Consider the following 20481-nt stretch of genomic DNA (forward strand, 5'->3'; position numbering starts at 1 on the left):
TCCGTCTGTGTGCAGGTGAGAGCGCCACGGCAGGGGTCAGTGTGTAAATTTAAAAACCAGAAGCCTGGAGTGTTACAGAAGCAACAATGATGTGATATTTCCACTTCAGCTACCTTTTGAGGAAATAAAAGCACCTCCTTTGGTGTTGGCTCAGTGTGTGTGCATGTGTGTGTGTGTGTGTGTGTGTATGTGTGTGCATGTGCACATGCTCATACACGTGCATGTGCCTTTCTGTGGAGCTGAGTATGCTCCACTTTTTTCAAGCATATTTAATATCTTTATATTTTTATATGAAAATGTAGCTGTCAATTTTAAACTGATTTGGATGGACAGCAATAAAATGCAAACCTCACTTCAAATTAGAATTTTCAGTGAGGATTTCTAATGCAAAGTAATTGCTGACAATAAGAAATGACAAATTACTAATTACTTAGTTCAATTAGACTTTTGTGCCTTTGGTCCTAAGTGGCAAGCATACAGCAACTCTTGCACTTTTATAACAATTAATGACACTAAAAATATTTAAACTGCCAACAGATGTAAGAAGACATGAATTGAAACTTACCTAATTTACATACTATCCCTATTTTATATCAAGTAAATGGTGTTTATTTTTTATGGTACAATTAAATATTACTGGTACAGTGCAATTTTCACAGAACTTCAAAGGGCAAAATATAACTGTTCAAAAGCTGGTCAGTGTTAATGCTCCCTTTTCTCTTATCACAGCAGTATTTCTCTTTAGAAGATTCTTAGAATATGAATTTCTATCTATATAATATCTGCAGTTATACATCAGTGTTAATTGAATAGCTGTACTTCTGCTTTTTGTTTTTTCTTCTTTATTGTCTATTCTGTTCATCTTTAATTTCCTAATGATCTATTTAGCATCCATATATTTTCTGCTTCTCTTCTTTCCCATGAGGCTAATTCAGGTGTATAAAAGATTTTTTGTAAGTTCAGCTCAATTTACTGTGTCTGCACTGATATCTTCTGGTTATAGCATACAGAGAAATTAATTTGACATTCCCAGTGCTATCATTTTTGGTTATTTTGATTCATTATATTATAAATATAATATATATAAATAAAAATATTATATATTTGCAAATATAGAATTTAAAAAAAATGTTTCCAGTTATAATCAGATAGATTTTTGTTTTTTCTGTGGGTCAGCAGGTAAATAGACTACTGCAGATGCATGTAGAGTAAAAAAATGAGAAAGGCAAGGGATCCAATTATGTTTGTAATGATCAATTCCCTATTAAGACTTTAAATATATTTATTCTTTTTTCAAAGCATGTAAAAATCCTGTTCATCTGTGAAAGAAAAATAAAACTTCTGATTAGTACTGAGGCAATTCACATGGTACCTTGTGCTTACAGAGTAAGGAAAATGTTTTTAGGTAACTAATCCAGCCATAAGAAGAAACACAAAAGGATGTTATAGAAAAACAAAATACAAAATACAAAACAAAATACAATTAAAGACTTTCAAATCAATCCACGTCTAAGCAAAAAATTGCATCAAAGATAAAACTGTTAAACTGGCTATTATTGTCCACTAGGAGTTTCTTTACCCCATAAGATTCTGCACGTGTCACTAGGAGTTCAGGCATCAGGAACTTCATTTCTTTTCTCAGTGTTTTGAAGAAGACTGTGATCATCCCATTAATTTCAAATTAAATGTATTTTCTATATACTTAGTACTAGCTGCTTAGGATGGCATGTGTTTTGTCCTATTGCTACTGAGAGTTAATTGTAATTGGGTGAACAGAAATATTTTATTCAACTGCCCAGTAAGCAAAAGGGAAAATGCAAATATGTCTTGTTTTATCATATGAAGGCAGGCGTGGGGCAATTGAGTGACCCTAAGACGTAAGAAGAAACAGATTACTAGTGCTTTTTCCAGGGCTTTTACTTAATTTTTGCATTTCTTTCCCCCCTCACATCTGAGCAATGAAGCTGTTGTTTAGAAACAACATAGGAAACTAGATCCAAATAACCAAGGGTAGTTTTTGGACAAACCTCTGTTGTTTCACCATAACTGTAGTTTTCTTTTTTCATGAGCTCTGTGAACTTTAAGGGCTAGAAATATAACAGAGCGTGTACTAGATAATAGAGGAAAAAGGAAAAGCTTAGGCAGGGGGTAGGAGGCCTGGGCAGGGACCTGAAAGAAAGACTTTCACGAATCACAAGAAAAATGGCACTGGCATTGTGCCTAAAACAAGATAACGTTGAAAAGAGGCAGTAGCAGTGATGGACTTAGCAAGTATATTTAGAGCAAGAATGATAGGAAGAAAGAAGTGGCCTAATTAGAAGAGAGGGAAAGGAAAAGAAAGGGAGGGGGACAGGGACACTGATAGATGGAGAGGGAGAAGGAGAGGCAGAAAAAGAGGGAGAGGGAGCAGGAGAAAGTGCCAAGGAAATGTCAGGGAAGAAAATAAAACAAAAATCAGAAAGCAAAGGACCTAGGGAAATTAGCAAAACACCACTTGAATCTAAGGATACATCTTTACTGGAGTCACAGTGCACCATGAGAACAGGATCTTTTGGATGATTTAAAAATCCAAGGAATGAATAATTTCCTTCCTGTTTTCTATCATTATCATTAAGACACAAACAACAGAGAGTGTCACTTTGTTAATCTAGATTTTTTTTTTCTTTTTGGTGGTTATATAAGGAATTGAAAGGTGTATACTATCTTCAGGAAATACATAAAAATGCCATAGACCTACTTGCATAAGATTTGTTTTGTGTATTTTGTCTGACCTGTGTTTTGTACTCAATGAAATTTTGAGGTTTTTAGGCTCTAAGAATTTTGAACACAATCATTTTTTATATAGGCAAGCATGTTAAATTCCTCCAAAGATTTTGAAAGAATTGTGGAGCATATATTTTCTTAGTGTGGGTGTTTTTCCTTTTTTAACTTAATTTTTAAATTTGTTTTAGTCAGTTACGCATGATGATAGAATGCATTTATGCACTTTGATATATCATACAAAGTTGGATATAACTTCTCATTTTTCTGAGTATACATGTTGCAGAATTATTTTGGTCATGTAGTCACATATACACATACAGTAATAATGTCTGTTTATTTCTACTATCTTTCCTATCCCCACATTCCCTCCCCTCTTCTCCTATCATTGCCCTCTACCTAATCTAAGGTAATGTTATTCTTCTCTAGTACTCCCCCTCACCTTACTGTGTATTAGCATCCACATATTAGAGAAAACATTTGGCTTTTAGTTTTGTGGGATTGGCTTATTTCACATGATATTCTCCAACTCTATTCATTTACTGACAAATGCAACATATACACGTATAGGGTTGGTATGTAGCTTAATGGTAGTGTATTTTTCTAGTATATGTGAGTGCTAGGTTCAATCTCTAGCACTGGAAAAAAAATACACACACATACACATTACATACTATACAGGCTTAATGAAGAAAATTTGTTGAATTCCACTTTCTTTATGAAAACCTTATTTAGATGATTATGCCCCCTATTTTGTTGATTACATTTCTGCTAAGGAATCAGAGGCTGATTCTGGTCATAAGTGTCCTCTTTCTTGACATACAGAAGTATTGGAAGACTGTTGTCGTTATTTCCTTCCTTCTTCCTTCTTTCTGGATGTATAAGGGACTCTAAAATGACTGGCATAGGTTTAGTTGGATTGATTGCCCATTGAATAGATTAAATAAATATCTATCAACAACTAAAAAAATTATTTTAAAAAGTTAAGTGCTGGGCTGGGGATGTGGCTCAAGCGGTAGCGTGCTCACCTGGCATGCATGCGGCCCGGGTTCGATCCTCAGCACCACATATAAACAACGATGTTGTGTCCACCGAGAAATGGAAAATAAATATTAAAAAAATTCTCTCTCTCTCTCTCTCTCTCTCTCTCTCTCTCTCTCTCTTTCTCTTTCTAAAAAAAAGTCAAGTGCTTATTATAGCTATTAAATATCATAGTAAAATTTGCCCATCCTGAGGCAAATTTTTAACTTACATTCATTTCTTTAATTACATTTACATTCATTTACATTCATTTCCATTAGGGGCTGAAGGCTAACATAGCAAAGTTAAGATACCTAACAAATGGTTAGCAGTTTTGTTTATGGACAGACTGATATCTACCTTGTACAGAATGATTTTCCTTTACTTGGATTTTATGTAGACCCAAAACAGAGGAGGAAAATCTGAGAGACATCGTGTATATATCTCACCCAATCACTGAGGATACCTTGTAGTAAAATGTGTTTTCTACTCCAATTCCACATGTCCTTACAAAGTTATTGTGTCCAATTCACATTTTCTCTACTAATGTCCTCAAATAATTATCTATATTCTTGGGAGATTTGGATTTAATGCATGGTAATGTATATAGTTATCAGGTTCAAAAATTTTATTTCCATTCCATTCATATTATGAGGTTAAAAAATACGTTGCTATTGTGATACAAATATCTTAGTAGAAAAATGTATGAATTTATAATAAGCAAAGCAAATGGAATTTGAAATCATAAGACATATACTTATATGGAATATTTTCACAGTTTCTAAAATTTCCTGAACTTCAGAAATTAGTCCTCAGAGAAAACTTATTTTTTTTAGCAACTTATAGTTATGGCTTTCTTTTATTTTTGCAGTTTTTGCTAATAATTACTGAAATATATGTAGTAACTTGTCTTATTTTACATTAAAAGAAATAAGTCATTGTAGTTTTGCATAATAAAAAGCATAAAATAACTAGCCAATAAATGAAGTGCACTATTTTGGCTTTAAATGATTTTAAGTTATGTCAGATTCCTTTAAAATCAAGAATAGACTGATCTTCTGACAGAGGGAATTTATATTTGAAGGCATCCTATTGGAGATGAGTAGAAAGTGAGAGAGACTGATGGAAAAAATATATTAGTGGAGTACTGTGATTCAAGGACAGATTATTAATTCTAGGAGTCTAGTCTGAGCTTTTGGGTAACTAGTAAATTGAAAATTTTTTAGTTAAAATATATAGTATATTTTCTTTATTTAGTTTAAGAAAAAATAAAATGGAAGTTTCCTTTCTTAAATAAGTTGAGGAAAATCTTGGGGAAAAAATAAAAAAAATCTTACCCATCCATCAATTAATGGTTAAAATGGGGAAAAAAATTCTACTTTGAAATTTTCCCTGACATTCTACATGATCTTGGAGAAGACATTTATTCCTTTGCATGCTAGAATACACAGCATAGAATGAATGAAGACAGCAGTGTCTTTTAGAAATGCAAAATATTCTTTGAAAGCTAAATTTAATAGTGTAAAAAGTAACATTTGACATGAAAATAGATTGAGACCTTTAAATTTAAAATATAGCCTGCCTGGCATGGTAGCACATGCTGTATTCCCAGTGGCTCAGGAAGCTGAGACAGGAGAATCTGGAATTCAAAGCCAGCCTCAGCAAAGGCGATGTGCTAAGCAATTCAGTGAGACCCTGTCTCTAAATAAAATACAAAATAGGGATACTGGGGTGGCGCAGTGGATGAGTGCACCTGAGTTCAATACCTGGTACTTAAATAAATAAATAAACAAACAAACAAACAATATTTTTACTATAAAGTCATTTAGTCTATTTGAGCAAATGTATTCAGTATAGATTTACATTTAACTTTTTGTTTAATCCTTAAGTGGGTTCCAAATTGTACTAAATCAGGATAGTATAGAATGCTAAAAACCTCAGAGTACCATAAATTTAAAAACAGAAAAATTGGAGAATGAGTACTAGAATTCTACAGATCCTGCAGGAGGGCTTTCCCAATATAATTCCCTTTGTGATCTGAGAGTCTTTTACCCAGATCCTTGAGCACTGGCCATTAAAGCTCCCCTTACACTCCACATTGATGGGAGGCTCAGTACCTCATAAGGCAGTGTTTGGGGCACAGTATTTCATAACTATTTTGCATAGTTGGATAATGAATATCTACTATTGTCAATTTTGCCATATACTAAAGCTCTTGGAAAGTTTCTTCACTCTATCTTTTTTTAAATAATAAGTTTAACTACATTTGAATAATTGTTATGTACTGTGAATACAGGAATTTGGAAGGCAGCATATTATGAACATGGATCTTAGCATGTAGGACCACATAGCATATTAAGAGACAGCGTAAGACCAATAATTACAATATAGCATACTAAGGGCAACAACTAGAGTCTGAACATATTACAGAGCCATGCTAAAAGAGGATTTAGTCCACTTAATAACTTGAGAGATTTCATCGAGCAATTGAAACCTATGATGAGTAATGAGAAGAAAGGGACTGTAGGTCAGAAAAAAATGCATATACAGAGTCACTGAGTCCAAATAAGCTGTGTGTGGAAAACTGCAAGAGAAGTCAAATAAAGTTTTCTCCTTTATTTTTGTGATAGGTTTTTGAAAACAGCTTTATTGTGGTATTTTTTATATACGAAACTATACATATTTAATGTGTATCATGTGATGAGTTTGAACTGAGCACCTCAATCAAGGCAATAAACACCACATCCCGAATTTTCCATGTGCTCTACCTTCTTGTGCTCATATGTGGCAAGAATATTTAATATAAGATCTACCCCCTTAAAAATTTAAGTGCATTACCCAGTATTAACTTACAGTACCATGTTGTACAGCAGATCTGTAGACCTTATTTATCTTACATAACTGAAACTGTATATCCATTGAATAGCACCTCCCCATTCCCTCTACCCCCCAACCCCAGCAACCACCATTCTATTCTCTGCTTCTATAAGTCACATTTGTGGATTCTTGTGGTGTTTTCCTGTGGCTAAATTATTTCACTTAGAATATTCTTATCCAAGTTCACCCATGATTTTTGCATCTAAATGTAATCCATCCCTGTTTGTTGAACTCCTCATTGAATGAGTGACTATTGTAAATGAGTGTTGAGTGACATTTCCATGTCCCAGTTGCTATTCTAAGTACTGAGCACAGAGCAAAGAATTAATCTTCTCTTATTAGGCTCACATTCTAGTGGGGGCAATAAGCAGAGTAAATAAATGAGATATAAAATGTAAACAAATAAATGTTAGGGAATGTAATGAGAGATAGCACTGTGAGGGAAAAGGAAAGGTGTTGGAATTTTAGATATGATGGCCAGGTATGGTTACCATGTAAAGGAAACAGTATAGTGCTAATTGACTTTTTGGGGGGTTGATCATTCCTGGATAAGTCTTGAGGGCAAAGCCTCCCTTGTTTGTTCAGGAAGCAAGTCAGGGTTAGTGTAGATGAAGTGATATAAAAAAGGAGATTAGGATGGGATCAGAGGAAAAAGAATGACTTTATACATCACTGCAAAAGATGTGAGCTCTTACCATGGGGAGAAGTTAAGTAGAGGATTGGCATAGTGTGACTTACATTAAAGCAGGATTATTTTGGATGTTCTTTTGAAAATAAACAAAAGTTGGCCAAGAGCCAAAAGAAGGACCAGGTTCTTTGGGGATAGGGAGAGGAGTTTGAGATTTTGGTGGCTTGGATTAGGATGTAACAGTGCAAGTAGTAAAGATCAGCTATCATTTCTATATTTTTAAGGAAAACTAGGAAGCATCAGCTGAATGATAGAATGCAAAATGTGAGAGAAGTCGTGGATGACTTAAGAGTTTCGAAATGGAGAAGACTACAATAGAATCAAGGCAAGCAGGAGCTATCAGCAGCTTCTAAGTTTGAGAGATCAAGTGAATATTCAGGAAAAACATGTTGACACATGAGTCTAGAGTTCTGGCAAGAAATATAAGCCAGAAAGATAAATAGCTTTGGGAGTCAGCAGCATATAGCTGATGCTATTAAAAAATCATAAAACTAGATGAATGATCAAGAGAATGAATGAAGATATAAATAAAAAGAAATCTCATGACTGATCTCTGGGGCACTTCAGCATTTAGAAGTTAGAGAAGAGGTGAAACTGGCCAAGAAGTCTAGGAAAGACTGGACATAGAGAGCAGTAGAAATGTGGTGAAATGGTTTCCTGAAAGCCCCAAGAATAATGGGGTCAAAATGGACAGGGAGCCCAAAAGATGCAAGTGCTGCCACTAGACCAAGATGAGAAGTGATGATTGTCATCAGAGTCAACAACAGGAAAGTCATTGTTGGTTCCTATGGTTTGAATGTTTGTGTCCCCTAGAAATTGTTAGGATGGCATTCTAACTCCCAAGACGGTGGTATTAAGAAGTTGAGCCTTATAGAAGTCACTAGTCACCACAGCAGAGCCCGCATATTGATACACTATAACCCTTAGGGAGCTAGCTCAACCCTCTCCACTATGTGACAATGCAGCAGGAAGGCACTTTTCCACAAAGCAGGAAGTAGGCCCTTAGCAGACATTGAATCCGCTGTGATGTTGATCTTGGATTTCTCAGCCTGTAGAACTGTAAGAATTGAATTTCCATTCTTTATAAGATACACAGCCTATGATATTTTGTCACAGCAGCTCTATGGACTAAGAAAGTGATCTTGGTAAGAGGAGGTTGGTAGAGTGACTGGAAGGAAGACACCTAGTTACAATGAGTTACAGAGATAATGGAAGAAGAAAACTGGGAGCAATGGGTTTAAATAGGGTTTTACTTTTTCCTTGTGAGATTTGGTATGAAAGAAAGGAGAGAGATGAGGATGTTAATGAGAGGAAAATGAGCCCATATTTTTAAGATAGGAGAAATTTATGTAAATAGAAATGATTGGATTAAAAAGAAAGAAAGAAAACACTCAGGAGGGAGAAGGGGAAATTACTTGTGCCACATTCTTGAGTAGGCAACAGGGGACAGGCTAAAGTCCCCTGACGTTGAGGGGTTGGCCAAGTTAGAAATGAATTCTTCATCTTTTCTCAAATTCATATGTGTCTTGAGAGAAAAGTAGCATATTTCTCTTTTGTTCTGGACTATTATTTCAAGGATGTTTGCACAGCAAGTTAAATAGGTTTTCTTACTGTTCAGTATAATAAAGATAATGTCTCCCTATGGGTACAGGTCAAGAGAAGTTGTTCACATCCCATTATAAAACATTCAGGTTCCCTAAACTCAAAATTCCTTTCCTGTAATGCAACCCATTGCATATACAGATGTTGCTTATTCTCAATACAAAGCCTTGTAGAAATCAGGGCCAAGGGAACTATATTTGTCAGGGTATAAAAAAAAAACAGAATTGATAAATTTATTTATGTATTATAACAAATTGGTTCACACAATGATGGAGGCCGAATAGTGCAAGATCTGCAGTTGACAAGTTAGAGACCTAAGAAAGTTGATGGTGTAGCTGTAGTTCCAGATTGAAGATAGTAAATTGGGAAAAAAAAGAGAATTCTTTTTGACTCAGACTTTTATTCTATTCAGTCATTCAACAGATTGGGCAAGCAGAAAACTTGATCCAGTCTCCACTAACTCAGATTGCTGTTTTGAATAGCACCCGTGTCGATCCAGTGACCTTGGGTCTATTTACCAATTGGTTGTCATCTGCCTTTTCCTTTTTTAAGGAGTGGGTGGGAGTAAGCATTTTTGGTATTATGTGTTGTTTTGGTGTGATTCTTTGTTTGTGGCTTCTCTGTAGTCTCAAGGCCCGCAATGCTCGAGACAAGGCAATGCTTGTCCAAGCTCTTGCTGCTTTAGAAAGTGGCAACTCGCCACAGGTCTGGCTTGCGCATCTTAAACAGTAAACCTTTGACATGGTCGTTGCACCCCAAGTTATTATAACATTGCACTGGGTTCGACATGTCCTTCTTTCGTCACTCTTCTAATGCTGGAACTTCTACCATATCTTTCCTCTGTGCATACCTCTCCTCCCTGCCTTTCTGCACTAGGATCTTTGCTAGCTAATCTTACAGTCCAACTACATCTGCCATTTGATGGTGATGGTCATGGGTCCTGTTTTTGGAGGCGGTTAAACATTTACCATGACAATGTCCTGTTGGCCACTACACCCTGAGCTGATCTTGTAGTACCCAGAGACGGGCAACTTCCACGCTTGCACTGCAACCTAAGCCAGGGGAATGGGGCCTCCCCAGAGACGGGTAAGCAATGCAGGGGCGGTGGACGACCTAAGACAGGGGCTACTTGATTCCCTTTGACATGCAAAAAACAAAAGAGGGGGACTTGCTGGTAGCAGGCCTTCCCTGGCCCCCGGGGCCCAGCCCCCAATTCCTTGTTCTGCATGTCAAAGTGGCCAGCTCACAAGGCCATGACGCAGACTTGCGGTTCTCCTGTTTATCCGCCTGTGACATATGTGCTCCACGGGAACGTCTTGACCTTTATCTAACAATGGCAGATGTCACAACCAAATTTCTCCCCCTCTCTATTGTCCGTGCCTTTCTCTTAGGGTGTTGCCAACTTAATTTTGTCTGCACTACGAAGACAGCCTCAGCTGTCCCCCTTCGTCCACCATCGTCACGATACAGGATGCGAGGCAAGGCACTGCACTTGAGTGATCCACTTGAGTGGACCTCAAGGGGAGCATGTCCTATTGCATGCGGGTTTGACGTCCACGCCCCGCCCCACGAAAAAAGGCGTCGGCTGATATGGCCTCAGGTTTGGGGAAGGGCCCTCCTTAAGGCTGGGCCATACTATGCAGCCACTTCTGCACAGTGGGATAGGACCTCTACTCTCGCCTGTATTGTCTTAGTAAAACAAGAAAGGGGGAACTGTGGTGAGCCGTTTCTGTGTACTGTAGCTGCCATTACAAGATGGCGCTGGCTCCGCTGTGGTATGTGACAAACAACTCCTTATCAGAATGAGTTGGCACGCTGTGACTTGGCACCCTATGAGAAAAGTCCACGTGGCAGTTGTGCATTGGGGCTTGATGTGCTTTATCAAGGCTGGGGCGCTCGGGTGAGGTAGTAGTAGTAGGAGTAGGAGTAGGAGTAGTAGTAGGAGTAGTAGTAGGAGTAATAGTAGAGAGAGAAACAAGCTAAAAGACATGTCAAAACAAGGGCCCGAATAAACTGCTGAAAGAAGATTCCTGAGTTGCGTCTTCCTTGCGGGCAAGGGGTCGCGACATCCTCCCAGAATCCTTTGTGCAAGTGTTTTGAAAAAAAAAATGGGTTAGGGAGTTTGCTGAAGTGTTATAGATTTCAGGCATTTGTAGAAGTCCCCACCTATCTTGGGGAGTCATTACCCTTCTTTTAGTTTAGAAAAAGTAGAAACTGAACAATTTGGGAGCTGGCTCTGTACCAGGAGAGCTGCTGTGGAATGAGAATCTGTGCATCCCAGAGCCACTTGTGATCTTGGTGTGACTGATGAGTACACCCTGCAGTTCCTTGTGTAGTTCCTTGTCTCATCTTGTCCTGATTTTGCTTTTTCTTCTCAAGGTAAACCATTGTCATCATTTTCCTTTCTAGTTCAACAAGTGCTTGGTCTCATCCATTTGAGATGAGTACTTTATCCTATGTACTTAAAGAATGCACAGAAGAGGAATACATGCTTTTAACCACCTAGTTTTATTGATTTCAGAATTCCGTCAGTAAAAGAAATAAAATTATTTGGCAACCTGGCTTAGGTTACCATTGAAGTACGATAAGCCCATCAAGGCTGTCTCTAAGGCTGATAGGTAAGAGGTTTGCTTTTCATTCCTCTACATTTAACAGATGTTTATTTAGTGCCTCTTATATGCTAGACACTGGGTTTACTGTTAACTTGTCGCTGTTTACTGTTTACTTGTTACTGTTTAACAGAACCGATAGGTTCCTTGTTCTATGGCAGGGCAGGTGGGGATGGCATTTTAAGAATCGTACACAATGACACAAAAATTATTAAATTACCGTTCTAAGAGCTATGGATATAAAATAGTACTTTATGAATTGAATTAAGCAATGTCATAAAGAATGATGTAAACCACAGCTGAGGATGGGAAATTTGGCTCTGACCAATTTCCTTAGTAAAAGGAGAATTTGGGGCATAGATGGGGGTAAATAAGATGATTTGTCTAGGACTGATCAGCTGAGAGTATAGCAGTAGGGGCATAGCTGAACAGATTAAGTGCACTGCTTGGATTTTGTGTAGAATTTGGCTACAGATCTGGGACATTTTGTAGTGAAGAATTGAGCAGGGGTGGGAAACTCTACAGTGTTGTTCTCTTGTCCTCTTTCAAGGTAATCTCAGGGCCAATAGGGATGGGAAGGCAATTGTGGTGGGGACATGGTGACCTGAGCTGGTTGGTATTGCCAGAAGTGAGGATTGGTATTGGAACATCTCTGTTCCAAATGGAAAAATGAGCTGGGTATTGTGAGGAGAGGGTGAGAAGACTTGCTGAAAATTATTTTCAAGCTCTGGTGAATTGTAGGAAGGAAAATGAGGAGAGCTACTGGGACAGGAATGGGCTGTTGATTTCACAGTAAGGAAAGTGCGATAGGTGCAGGAGGTGGTGAAGCAGGGGCTGGGATGTGTGTGTGTGTGTGTGTGTGTGTGTGTGTGCACACTTGTGTGGAGAGGTTGTGAGAGACATATGGATTGGTAACAGTAATGTTCCCTCCACACAGCAAAGGCTTGGGTTGTAGGGCATGACAGAGAAGAACTTTCTGGGTTCTGTTCCTGGTCTACTGCTAAATAAATCTTTAGCAGTCATGAGACCAGGGGGCTTTTGATGGAGACTGCTGAGCCTCTGCAGCTTTGTTAAGTACATGTTGTCAGGTCTTGTCCAGAAGCAAGGTAGGAAAAATGCAGTTTCAGACCAGCTGTCCCTGTTATAGTGGTATCAGGCATAGGGGCAGTGGAGGATTTTTCTTCTCCTCATTTTCTCCTTATTGTTGTCAGCACTAATGTAAGTTATACAGGATCATCTATAGGCAACAGCCCTGCTCTACAGTAGCCCTGGGATGTTGGAGCGGAATTGTAGAATGGGACAAGGATCTGAATGTTGTGTAGGAGAAGGGTTTGGAGCTTGGAGCCACGCACATCAGAATTACAATATATTCCCCAATTTTCTGATCTCCAGCAAGCTATATAACCCCTGTGAGCCTTGATTTTTCTGATTTGTGAGATGAATTTGGTGTACCTGCCTCCTATTGTGAATAAGAACGGTGTTAGGTCATGAAGTACCTAACTTGTGGTCCCTGTGACTTGGTAAGTGATGGTGTTTATGCTGTTGTGTCAGTACCCCCATTTTAGAAGCTTACTTTTTAAAGTTTTATTATGGTAAGAACATGTGACATAAGACCTAATTTCTTAGCAAACTTATAATATTTTTAAAAGTGTGCATTGTTGATTGCAGGTTCAGTGTTGAACAGTAGATGTCCAGAGCTTATTCATCCTGCTTGACTGAAACTTTATGCCCATTGTCGACAACTCCACATCTCTCTTATCATCCCATTCAATCCCTTGCCCCACACAACCACCAGTTTTTTCCTTAATTTTATGAATTTAACTGTTTAAATACTTCTTATAAATGGAATCATGCAGCATTTACCTTACATGCTTGGCTTATTTCATTTGGCATAGTGCCTTCAAGGTTCATCTGTGTTGCTGCATGTGGAAGCACTTCCTTCTATTTTAAGGCTGACTAGTATTGCACTGAATGTTGTGCCACATTCTCTTTATCTATTCATTTGTTGGTGGATCTTTGGGTGTTCCCACAAAACTCCTAGAAAGAAACATAGGGGGAACCTTTATGACATTGGTGAACCTTCATGACCTTGGTTTTATCACTGCTTTCATGGATATAACACATTGGCAGCAAACAAAAAAGAACAAGTGGAATGCCTCAAATTCCAAACCCTCTGCACAGCAAAGGAGATAGTCAGCAAAGGAAAACGTGGCCTACAGATGAGAAAGTATTTCCAAGCCAAATACCTAATAAAAGCTTGATCTCCAAAATATGTAAAGGACTTCCACCATGTAGTACTAGAAAACCCCACAGCCCAGTTAGAAGACAGACTAGGGACTTGAGTAGACATTTTGCTCACAGCCTTTTGCTAAGAAAACTAGAAATCCATATACAACAAAATGAAACTGAATCCCTTTCTCTCACCATGCACAAAAGTTAACTCAAAATGGATCAAGGAGCTTGATATCAAATCAAAGACTCTGCATCTGATAGAAGAAAAAGTTGTCTCCGATCTACATATTGTGGGGTCGGGCTCCACATTCCTTAATAGGACACCCATAGCACAAGAGTTAAAAACAAGAATCAACAAATGGGACTTACTCAAACTAAAAAGTTTTTTCTCAACAAGAGAAACAATAAGAGAGGTAAATAGGGAGCCTACAACCTTGTTACAAATTTTTACTCCTCACACTTCAGATAGAGCCCTAATATCCAGAGTATAAAAAGAACTTAAAAAATTAAACAATAAGAAAACAAATAACCCAATTAACAAATTGGCCAAGGATCTGAACAGACACTTCTCAGAGGAGGACATACAATCAATCAACAAGTACATGAAAAAATGCTCGCCATCTCTAGCAGTCAGAGAAGTGCAAATCAAAACCACCCTAAGATACCATCTCACTCCAGTAAGATTAGCAGCCATTCTGAAGTCAAACAACAAGTGCTGGTGAGGATGTGGGGAAAAGGGCACTCTTGTTCATTGCTGGTGGGACTGCAAATTGGTGCAGCCAATTTGGAAAGCAGTATGGAGATTCCTGGTAATAGAACACCATTTGACCCAGCTATTGCCCTTCTCGGACTATTCCTTGCAGACCTTAAAAGAGCATATTATAGGGATACTGCTACATCAATGATGTTCATAGCAGCACAATTCACAATAGTTAGACTGTGGAACCAACCTAGATGCCCTTCAATAGATGAATGGATAAAAAAAATGTGGCATTTATACACAATGGAGTATTAGTCAGCACTAAAAAATGATGAAATCATGGCATTTGCAGGGAAATGGATGGCATTAGAGCAGATTATGCTAAGCGAAGCTAGCCAATCCCTAAAAAACAAATGCCAAATGTCTTCTTTGATATAACAAGAGCAACTAAGAACAGAGCAGGGAGGAAGAGCATGAGAAAAAGATTAACATTAAACAGGGATGAGAGGTTGGAGGGAAAGGGAGAGAGAAGGGAAATTGCATGAAAATGGAAAGAGACCCTCATTGTTAGACAAAATTTCATATAAGAGGATGTGAGGGGAAAGGGAAAAAGAAAAAAGAAACAAGGGAGAGAAATGAATTACAGTAAATGGGGTAGAGAGAGAAGATGGGAGGGAAGGGGAGGGGGGATAGTAGAGGATAGAAAAGGTAGCAGAATACAACAGTCACTAGTACGGCAATATGTAAAAACGTGGATGTGTAACCGATGTGATTCTGCCATCTGTATACGGGGTAAAATGGGAGTTCATAACCCACTTGAATCAAATGTATGAAATATGATGTCAAGAGCGTTGTAATGTTTTGAACAACCAATAATAAAAAAAATTAAAATAAATAAATAAAAGCAAAGTTACTTTGAGACATTGGTTTATAAGTGAAATGTATGTGCACTTCTAGTTTTATTTTCAGGAACTGCCTAACTGCTCTCCAAAGTGGCTCTATCATGCATACACTACTCAGTAGTTGATTCATTTTGCATTACTCTGATGGGTGGAAATTGTGACTAATTGCTGTTTCCATCTGCATCCCCAAGATTACTAGTCAAGAAGCCTGGGTGAAACTCTCTCCTCTGTGACACACTGGGGAGCTGGTCTCTCTATAAAGAGATGACAGAGTTATCAGCATCCCTGTCTTGGCAGGAGCTCAGGTTATGGCAGGATTGCATACCAGCTCTCATAGGCTCAAAGAGATGCCAAAGTAAGATCACCAGCCTGCAAAAGGTTCTGTATGGTGTACCACATCTAACAGACATTTTGATGATGTAAAGCAAAACTTGCCTCCCATTCAGGGTATAGAGTGAAGGGCAGCCTGAATGCCACCATCTACCAGAGTCACATTTTAAAAGAGGAAGTTTCTGGTCAGAGGAGAAAGCCACGTGCCTCACTGAAGTAAAAGACTGAAACAGTCCTTCCCTCTATTTAGGAGTCGTGGAATACTCCTTTAAGCAATTCTCATCTTCCCCTTTATTACTGCCCTCCTTAGAGTATTCTGAAACCTCCCTCCTTGGCCTAGCAAGCCATGGTGAAGGAAGAAATGAAGGAGAAATCAAAAGAAAACAGCTGGTAAATTGGCTAATGCAACACCTTGCAACATTTTTTTGCTGAATCTTTTATCTTATAGGATGATAAAACAATGCCAAAGGCCATAGTCCAGCATATGATGCCTCTGTGGCCTTCCTTTTCTTTCCCCACTCTCTGGATCAGCTGAGGATTTGGCCCTATCTGACCTAATGTGCCTTTCTCTGTCTCTGTCACACCACCATCACCATAACCTGTTCCTAATAATTTCTTTCAATTCATCAGCTCATCCCTTAGGAGCGAGAAAACCCACCTGAGGCAACAGAGTCAGGCTCCAGATTCAAGCCTCAGTTCTTTTCCACCCCAAACCTGCCTTTACATCCAGGAGTCCTGTTCCTTTTTTGGTGTCAGTTTACCGACCTAACTGCTGATCTCCTCTAAAGGATGAGGATGAACTAGAGAAAAATCCCTGGAGAACTTACCATTCATTCATCAACCACAGCAGTTGGTGCTCCATCTATTATGCAATCCACAAGGACACAGACTAGGTCTTTGAGACACAAACAAACACACAAAGAATAAAGAAAGACACAGGTTGCACCAGAGAAGCCATATAGAAAGAAAAAATCCAAGAAAATATTCTTATCATTTGTGTAAATGCCTGTGATTCGCTGGTCAAGTAAGAATGTCATAATAATGTAAAATTATTATTCTAGAAAGGAAGAAGAGGGTCTATCAGTTCAGGAGGAAAAAAAACAGAAAATCACAGGAGAGGGGCTACTTGTGCAGAGGTGTAGTCAAGGAATCACACATCATCTGTACTGCTGAAGCAAGGGCTACCTGGAGAGAGAACATCAGTGATGCTAGCAGAGGAATTCCAGTCCATAACAGAGACAGAAAACAAAGCAAGAGAGCTAGTGGAAGTTTTTCCAAGAAAGCCTCAGCATCTTTAACATGGAACCTTCAGTGAGCCCCAGCATCTTTAAAAAGGGACCTTTAGAAGATGGTGTGCATGTCCTACCAGAAGGTTCAGCCTTGGAGACAGAGCAACAATAAATCTACAAGTCTATGGAGAGCACACTAGAAAAGGATAATGATCTTGAATTTCATCTGCATAGTCAAAGATTAGGCCCTGAGAAATCAACTCTACCCTTTTATCCAGTTCTGCTTTGGCAAACACACACACACACACACACACACACACACACTCACACATATACACACACAAGAATAATACTAAGGCAATAGCAATATTCGTATTTGAAAAAGCATTCAGCCATCTCTTGTTGAATCCCCCCAAATACCATCTCCCAACATGTCATACTTCTGGTATGTAGATCGTTCATCACTTGACCTCTAAAAGATCATTTTGGTTGCAGTCATTCCCCAACTATTTATCTAAGAGAAATAAACACATGTCTACCAAAAAACATATATGTAAACCTGGATCCAGCATTATTGAGCATTGTCCCAAACTGCCAACTTCCCAACTGCTAAATTTAAAAAAAAAAAGAGCTGACCATTCTTAAAATCGAATAGTTACCAGTTGAGAGAAGCAACCTATTGACAAGTGTAACAACTTGGAGACATCGCAAAGCCTTTGGGTTAAGTGAGGGGGAAAAGGTAGACTCAACAGAATTCCTAGTATGTGGTTCCATATATATGCCAATCTGGAAAAGACAAATCATACTACTGCATGACGTCAGGCTGGTTTTTATTCTCTCACCTGCTTGTGACAGACACTAAGGCAGTACTGCGGCTCCCACTGAAGGAGGAGCTTGTCTGATTGGTCAGGACAGGGCAGGCGACTGCCCAGGGACACAGTGGAGAAATGTGGTACCGAAGGCACTCAAGAAAAAGCAAACCGGCCTCATGAGATAGGAACCAGAGCAAGATGGAGCTTGACCTATTAAGTGCTTATCAAGAATGAAAATGTACGGTTGGTCAAACAAGAAGTAAGCGCTAAGAAGAACTTGAGAAATCTGAAAGCAGAGCGGAGATGTAGATCTGGGAAAGATGCTGCGCAGGGGGGATCTTCACTGGCTGTTAAGGTTTACCCGTGCGATCAGGTGCAGCCAAGCGGTGCAGGAAGCTCCCTGGCAGAATCAGTCGGGAAGAGCGCACGCGGGGCGTAGGCATTCCCTGTGCCTGTGTCTGTGAGGTTGGGGTACAGGTAGTGTGGCAGACGGCTGGCTGCACGGTCCCTGACTCTGGTGGTTCATGCCCTTGTTTTTAGCAACTTCCTTTATGTGTGGACAGAAACTGTAAGAATAAAATATGGCAAGAGTTGATGGGACGTCTCTGCTGTGATTTCATTACGTTATATAGGACTCCATCTTGCTAGCCAGCTGGCTCTAGGGTTTTGCTTTCCTTGTTGGTTTTGAAGAAGTATGTTGCTGTAAAGCCTGCAAATCTCACAGCCAAGAGAAAGCGAATTATGCCAACACCCTGAGTGAGCCTGGAAATGGGCCTTTCCCCATTGGCACCTCCATCTGAGAATGCAGCCCTGACTGACACCGTGATAGGAAACTTGTAAAGGACACAACTAAGCCATGTGCAGACTCCTGGGCCAGAAAAGCTGGGAGATGATAAATGTGTATTGTTGGAAGCTGCTGAATGTATGGTGATTTGGACAAATTAGTATAAGTCTGTTGTTCACCCTTGTACAACAAGCCTAGAATTCTCAGAGACATCAAAGGAAATCAAAGGAAGTTCTTTTCTTGGCTCAACTTCAGAAAAAGGAAAAAAAAAAGTTACTGACCTTCTATATAAAGCGAACTACTTTCAACAAAGAGACGAGTGACAATGAAACAAATCAGACTTACTTTAAACAATACTGCATATATAGATTATTTTCAATCTAGAGTGAAAGAAACACAGAGCCAGGAAAAATACACAACGCTTTTTCCATGAAGGATACAGAGAATAGTTTGTCTAGTTAAAATGTGAAGCCAAAAATTAGGGACAAAACATGCTCACTAAATTGAATATATTTTTCAACTATGGTGAGACTGGACTTCAGTCACTCACTTATATTTGCTTAGTGACTACTGTATGTGCTGCTGAAAAGAAATATATATATATATATATTCATGAGGAGATAAACATACCTGCAAATAAACACCTGTACAGTAATTCATTAATCAGAATATATAGACTCTATACTGTAGCATAAGTACTTAAGTGGTTAGATTTTTGTGGAGCCTGCTTTAAGGCTGGTGAGCTTTCAGATATTACCTCAGTTTAACATTTCCCTGCATAAGACACTGTTTTCCCTTCCCTTTCCTTTCTCTTCTGCCCTCACTCTTTCTGGTATAGGAGATCAAGCCCATGGTCTTGCACACAATAGTTAATCACTCCGCCACTCAGCTACACCCCCAGCCCCCATACTCTTTAATCAAACTACACCACTGAAAACTTTACTAGTAGCCAAGTAGCATGACTTAGCATATTTACAGCCTCAGCTCCCTCCTGTGACCACACCTTCATGCTTTCTGTTCCCATTAAAACCTAAATTCATATTCTCTACTGTCAATAAGGCTTAAGATGTAAAAAGATTTTACTGTAAAAATATGGGAGAAACCTGTTATATTGCCTTCCATTATATTAAACCACATCCCCCTCACACACACACACCCACACACTTTTCTAGTCCAATTTTATTGATATGGAAGCTTACCTCAATCTGGCCATGCTCTTTGAAGGAGAGTTTGATATAGGAGTTTTTACTACTCTGGAATGGGCCAGGTTCTTTGGTAGGAGGAGCTGGGTGCAGATGAACCACTATTTTGGCACTGAAGAAAGAGCAAATGTAACATATTTAACTACCTTTAAAAATAAAAAGACTAATTCCATTTTCATAACTTTTAAAATATTTCCAAATCACTCTTAAATTCATGTGGAAACAAAGAATATCCCGAAAGATATCCTTTTAAAGTTCCTAGTAATTCATTATCAATGAAAAAACTTTTCCTTGATACTAAAAAATTACAAGCAGTTATTTAAAACTTATAAACTATAAACCAAAAAGTTTCAAGTTACAGCTGTACAGATTAAAGAAAAGTATAGTTTTGAAAAAATAAGTACAAAATAAATTTTCAAATTTTTGAGTAGTTTTGACTTAAGGTTTTCCATCCACATGGTCATCATAGGGTGCCTATAATTTCTGCCAAAGCACATTACCTTTCTCATTTGAAAACAAAATATGAAAACTTATCTGTAAAACTGGCCAGCTGATATTTTATTAAAACTCCATCCAAAACTAACATTTTACAGTGTCATCTGTTGGAAAATGCCACTCAATGAGCAGCATGATCTAGAAAGATCCAATGGTAAAACAGAAACTACTATTATCTTTATTACAACATTACTTTCTATGCTTTTAAAAATACCACCATATTTGTTCAGCTTTATAAG

At 38.5% G+C, this 20481-nt stretch overlaps 1 protein-coding gene across 1 annotated transcript in view; it reads right to left on the bottom strand.

Moving 5' to 3' along the window:
• The window catches only part of LOC144253948 (vacuolar protein-sorting-associated protein 36-like), a 48730-nt gene that overhangs the window by 15766 nt on the left and 12483 nt on the right, over positions 1–20481 (bottom strand). The window contains exon 4 of the mRNA XM_077796651.1: positions 19745–19859. Coding sequence (XP_077652777.1) covers positions 19745–19859 — 115 coding nt within the window. The remainder of the gene's footprint in view (positions 1–19744; positions 19860–20481) is intronic.

Source organism: Urocitellus parryii, chromosome 3, assembly GCF_045843805.1.
Source record: "Urocitellus parryii isolate mUroPar1 chromosome 3, mUroPar1.hap1, whole genome shotgun sequence".
NCBI classification, from domain to species: Eukaryota; Metazoa; Chordata; class Mammalia; order Rodentia; family Sciuridae; genus Urocitellus; species Urocitellus parryii.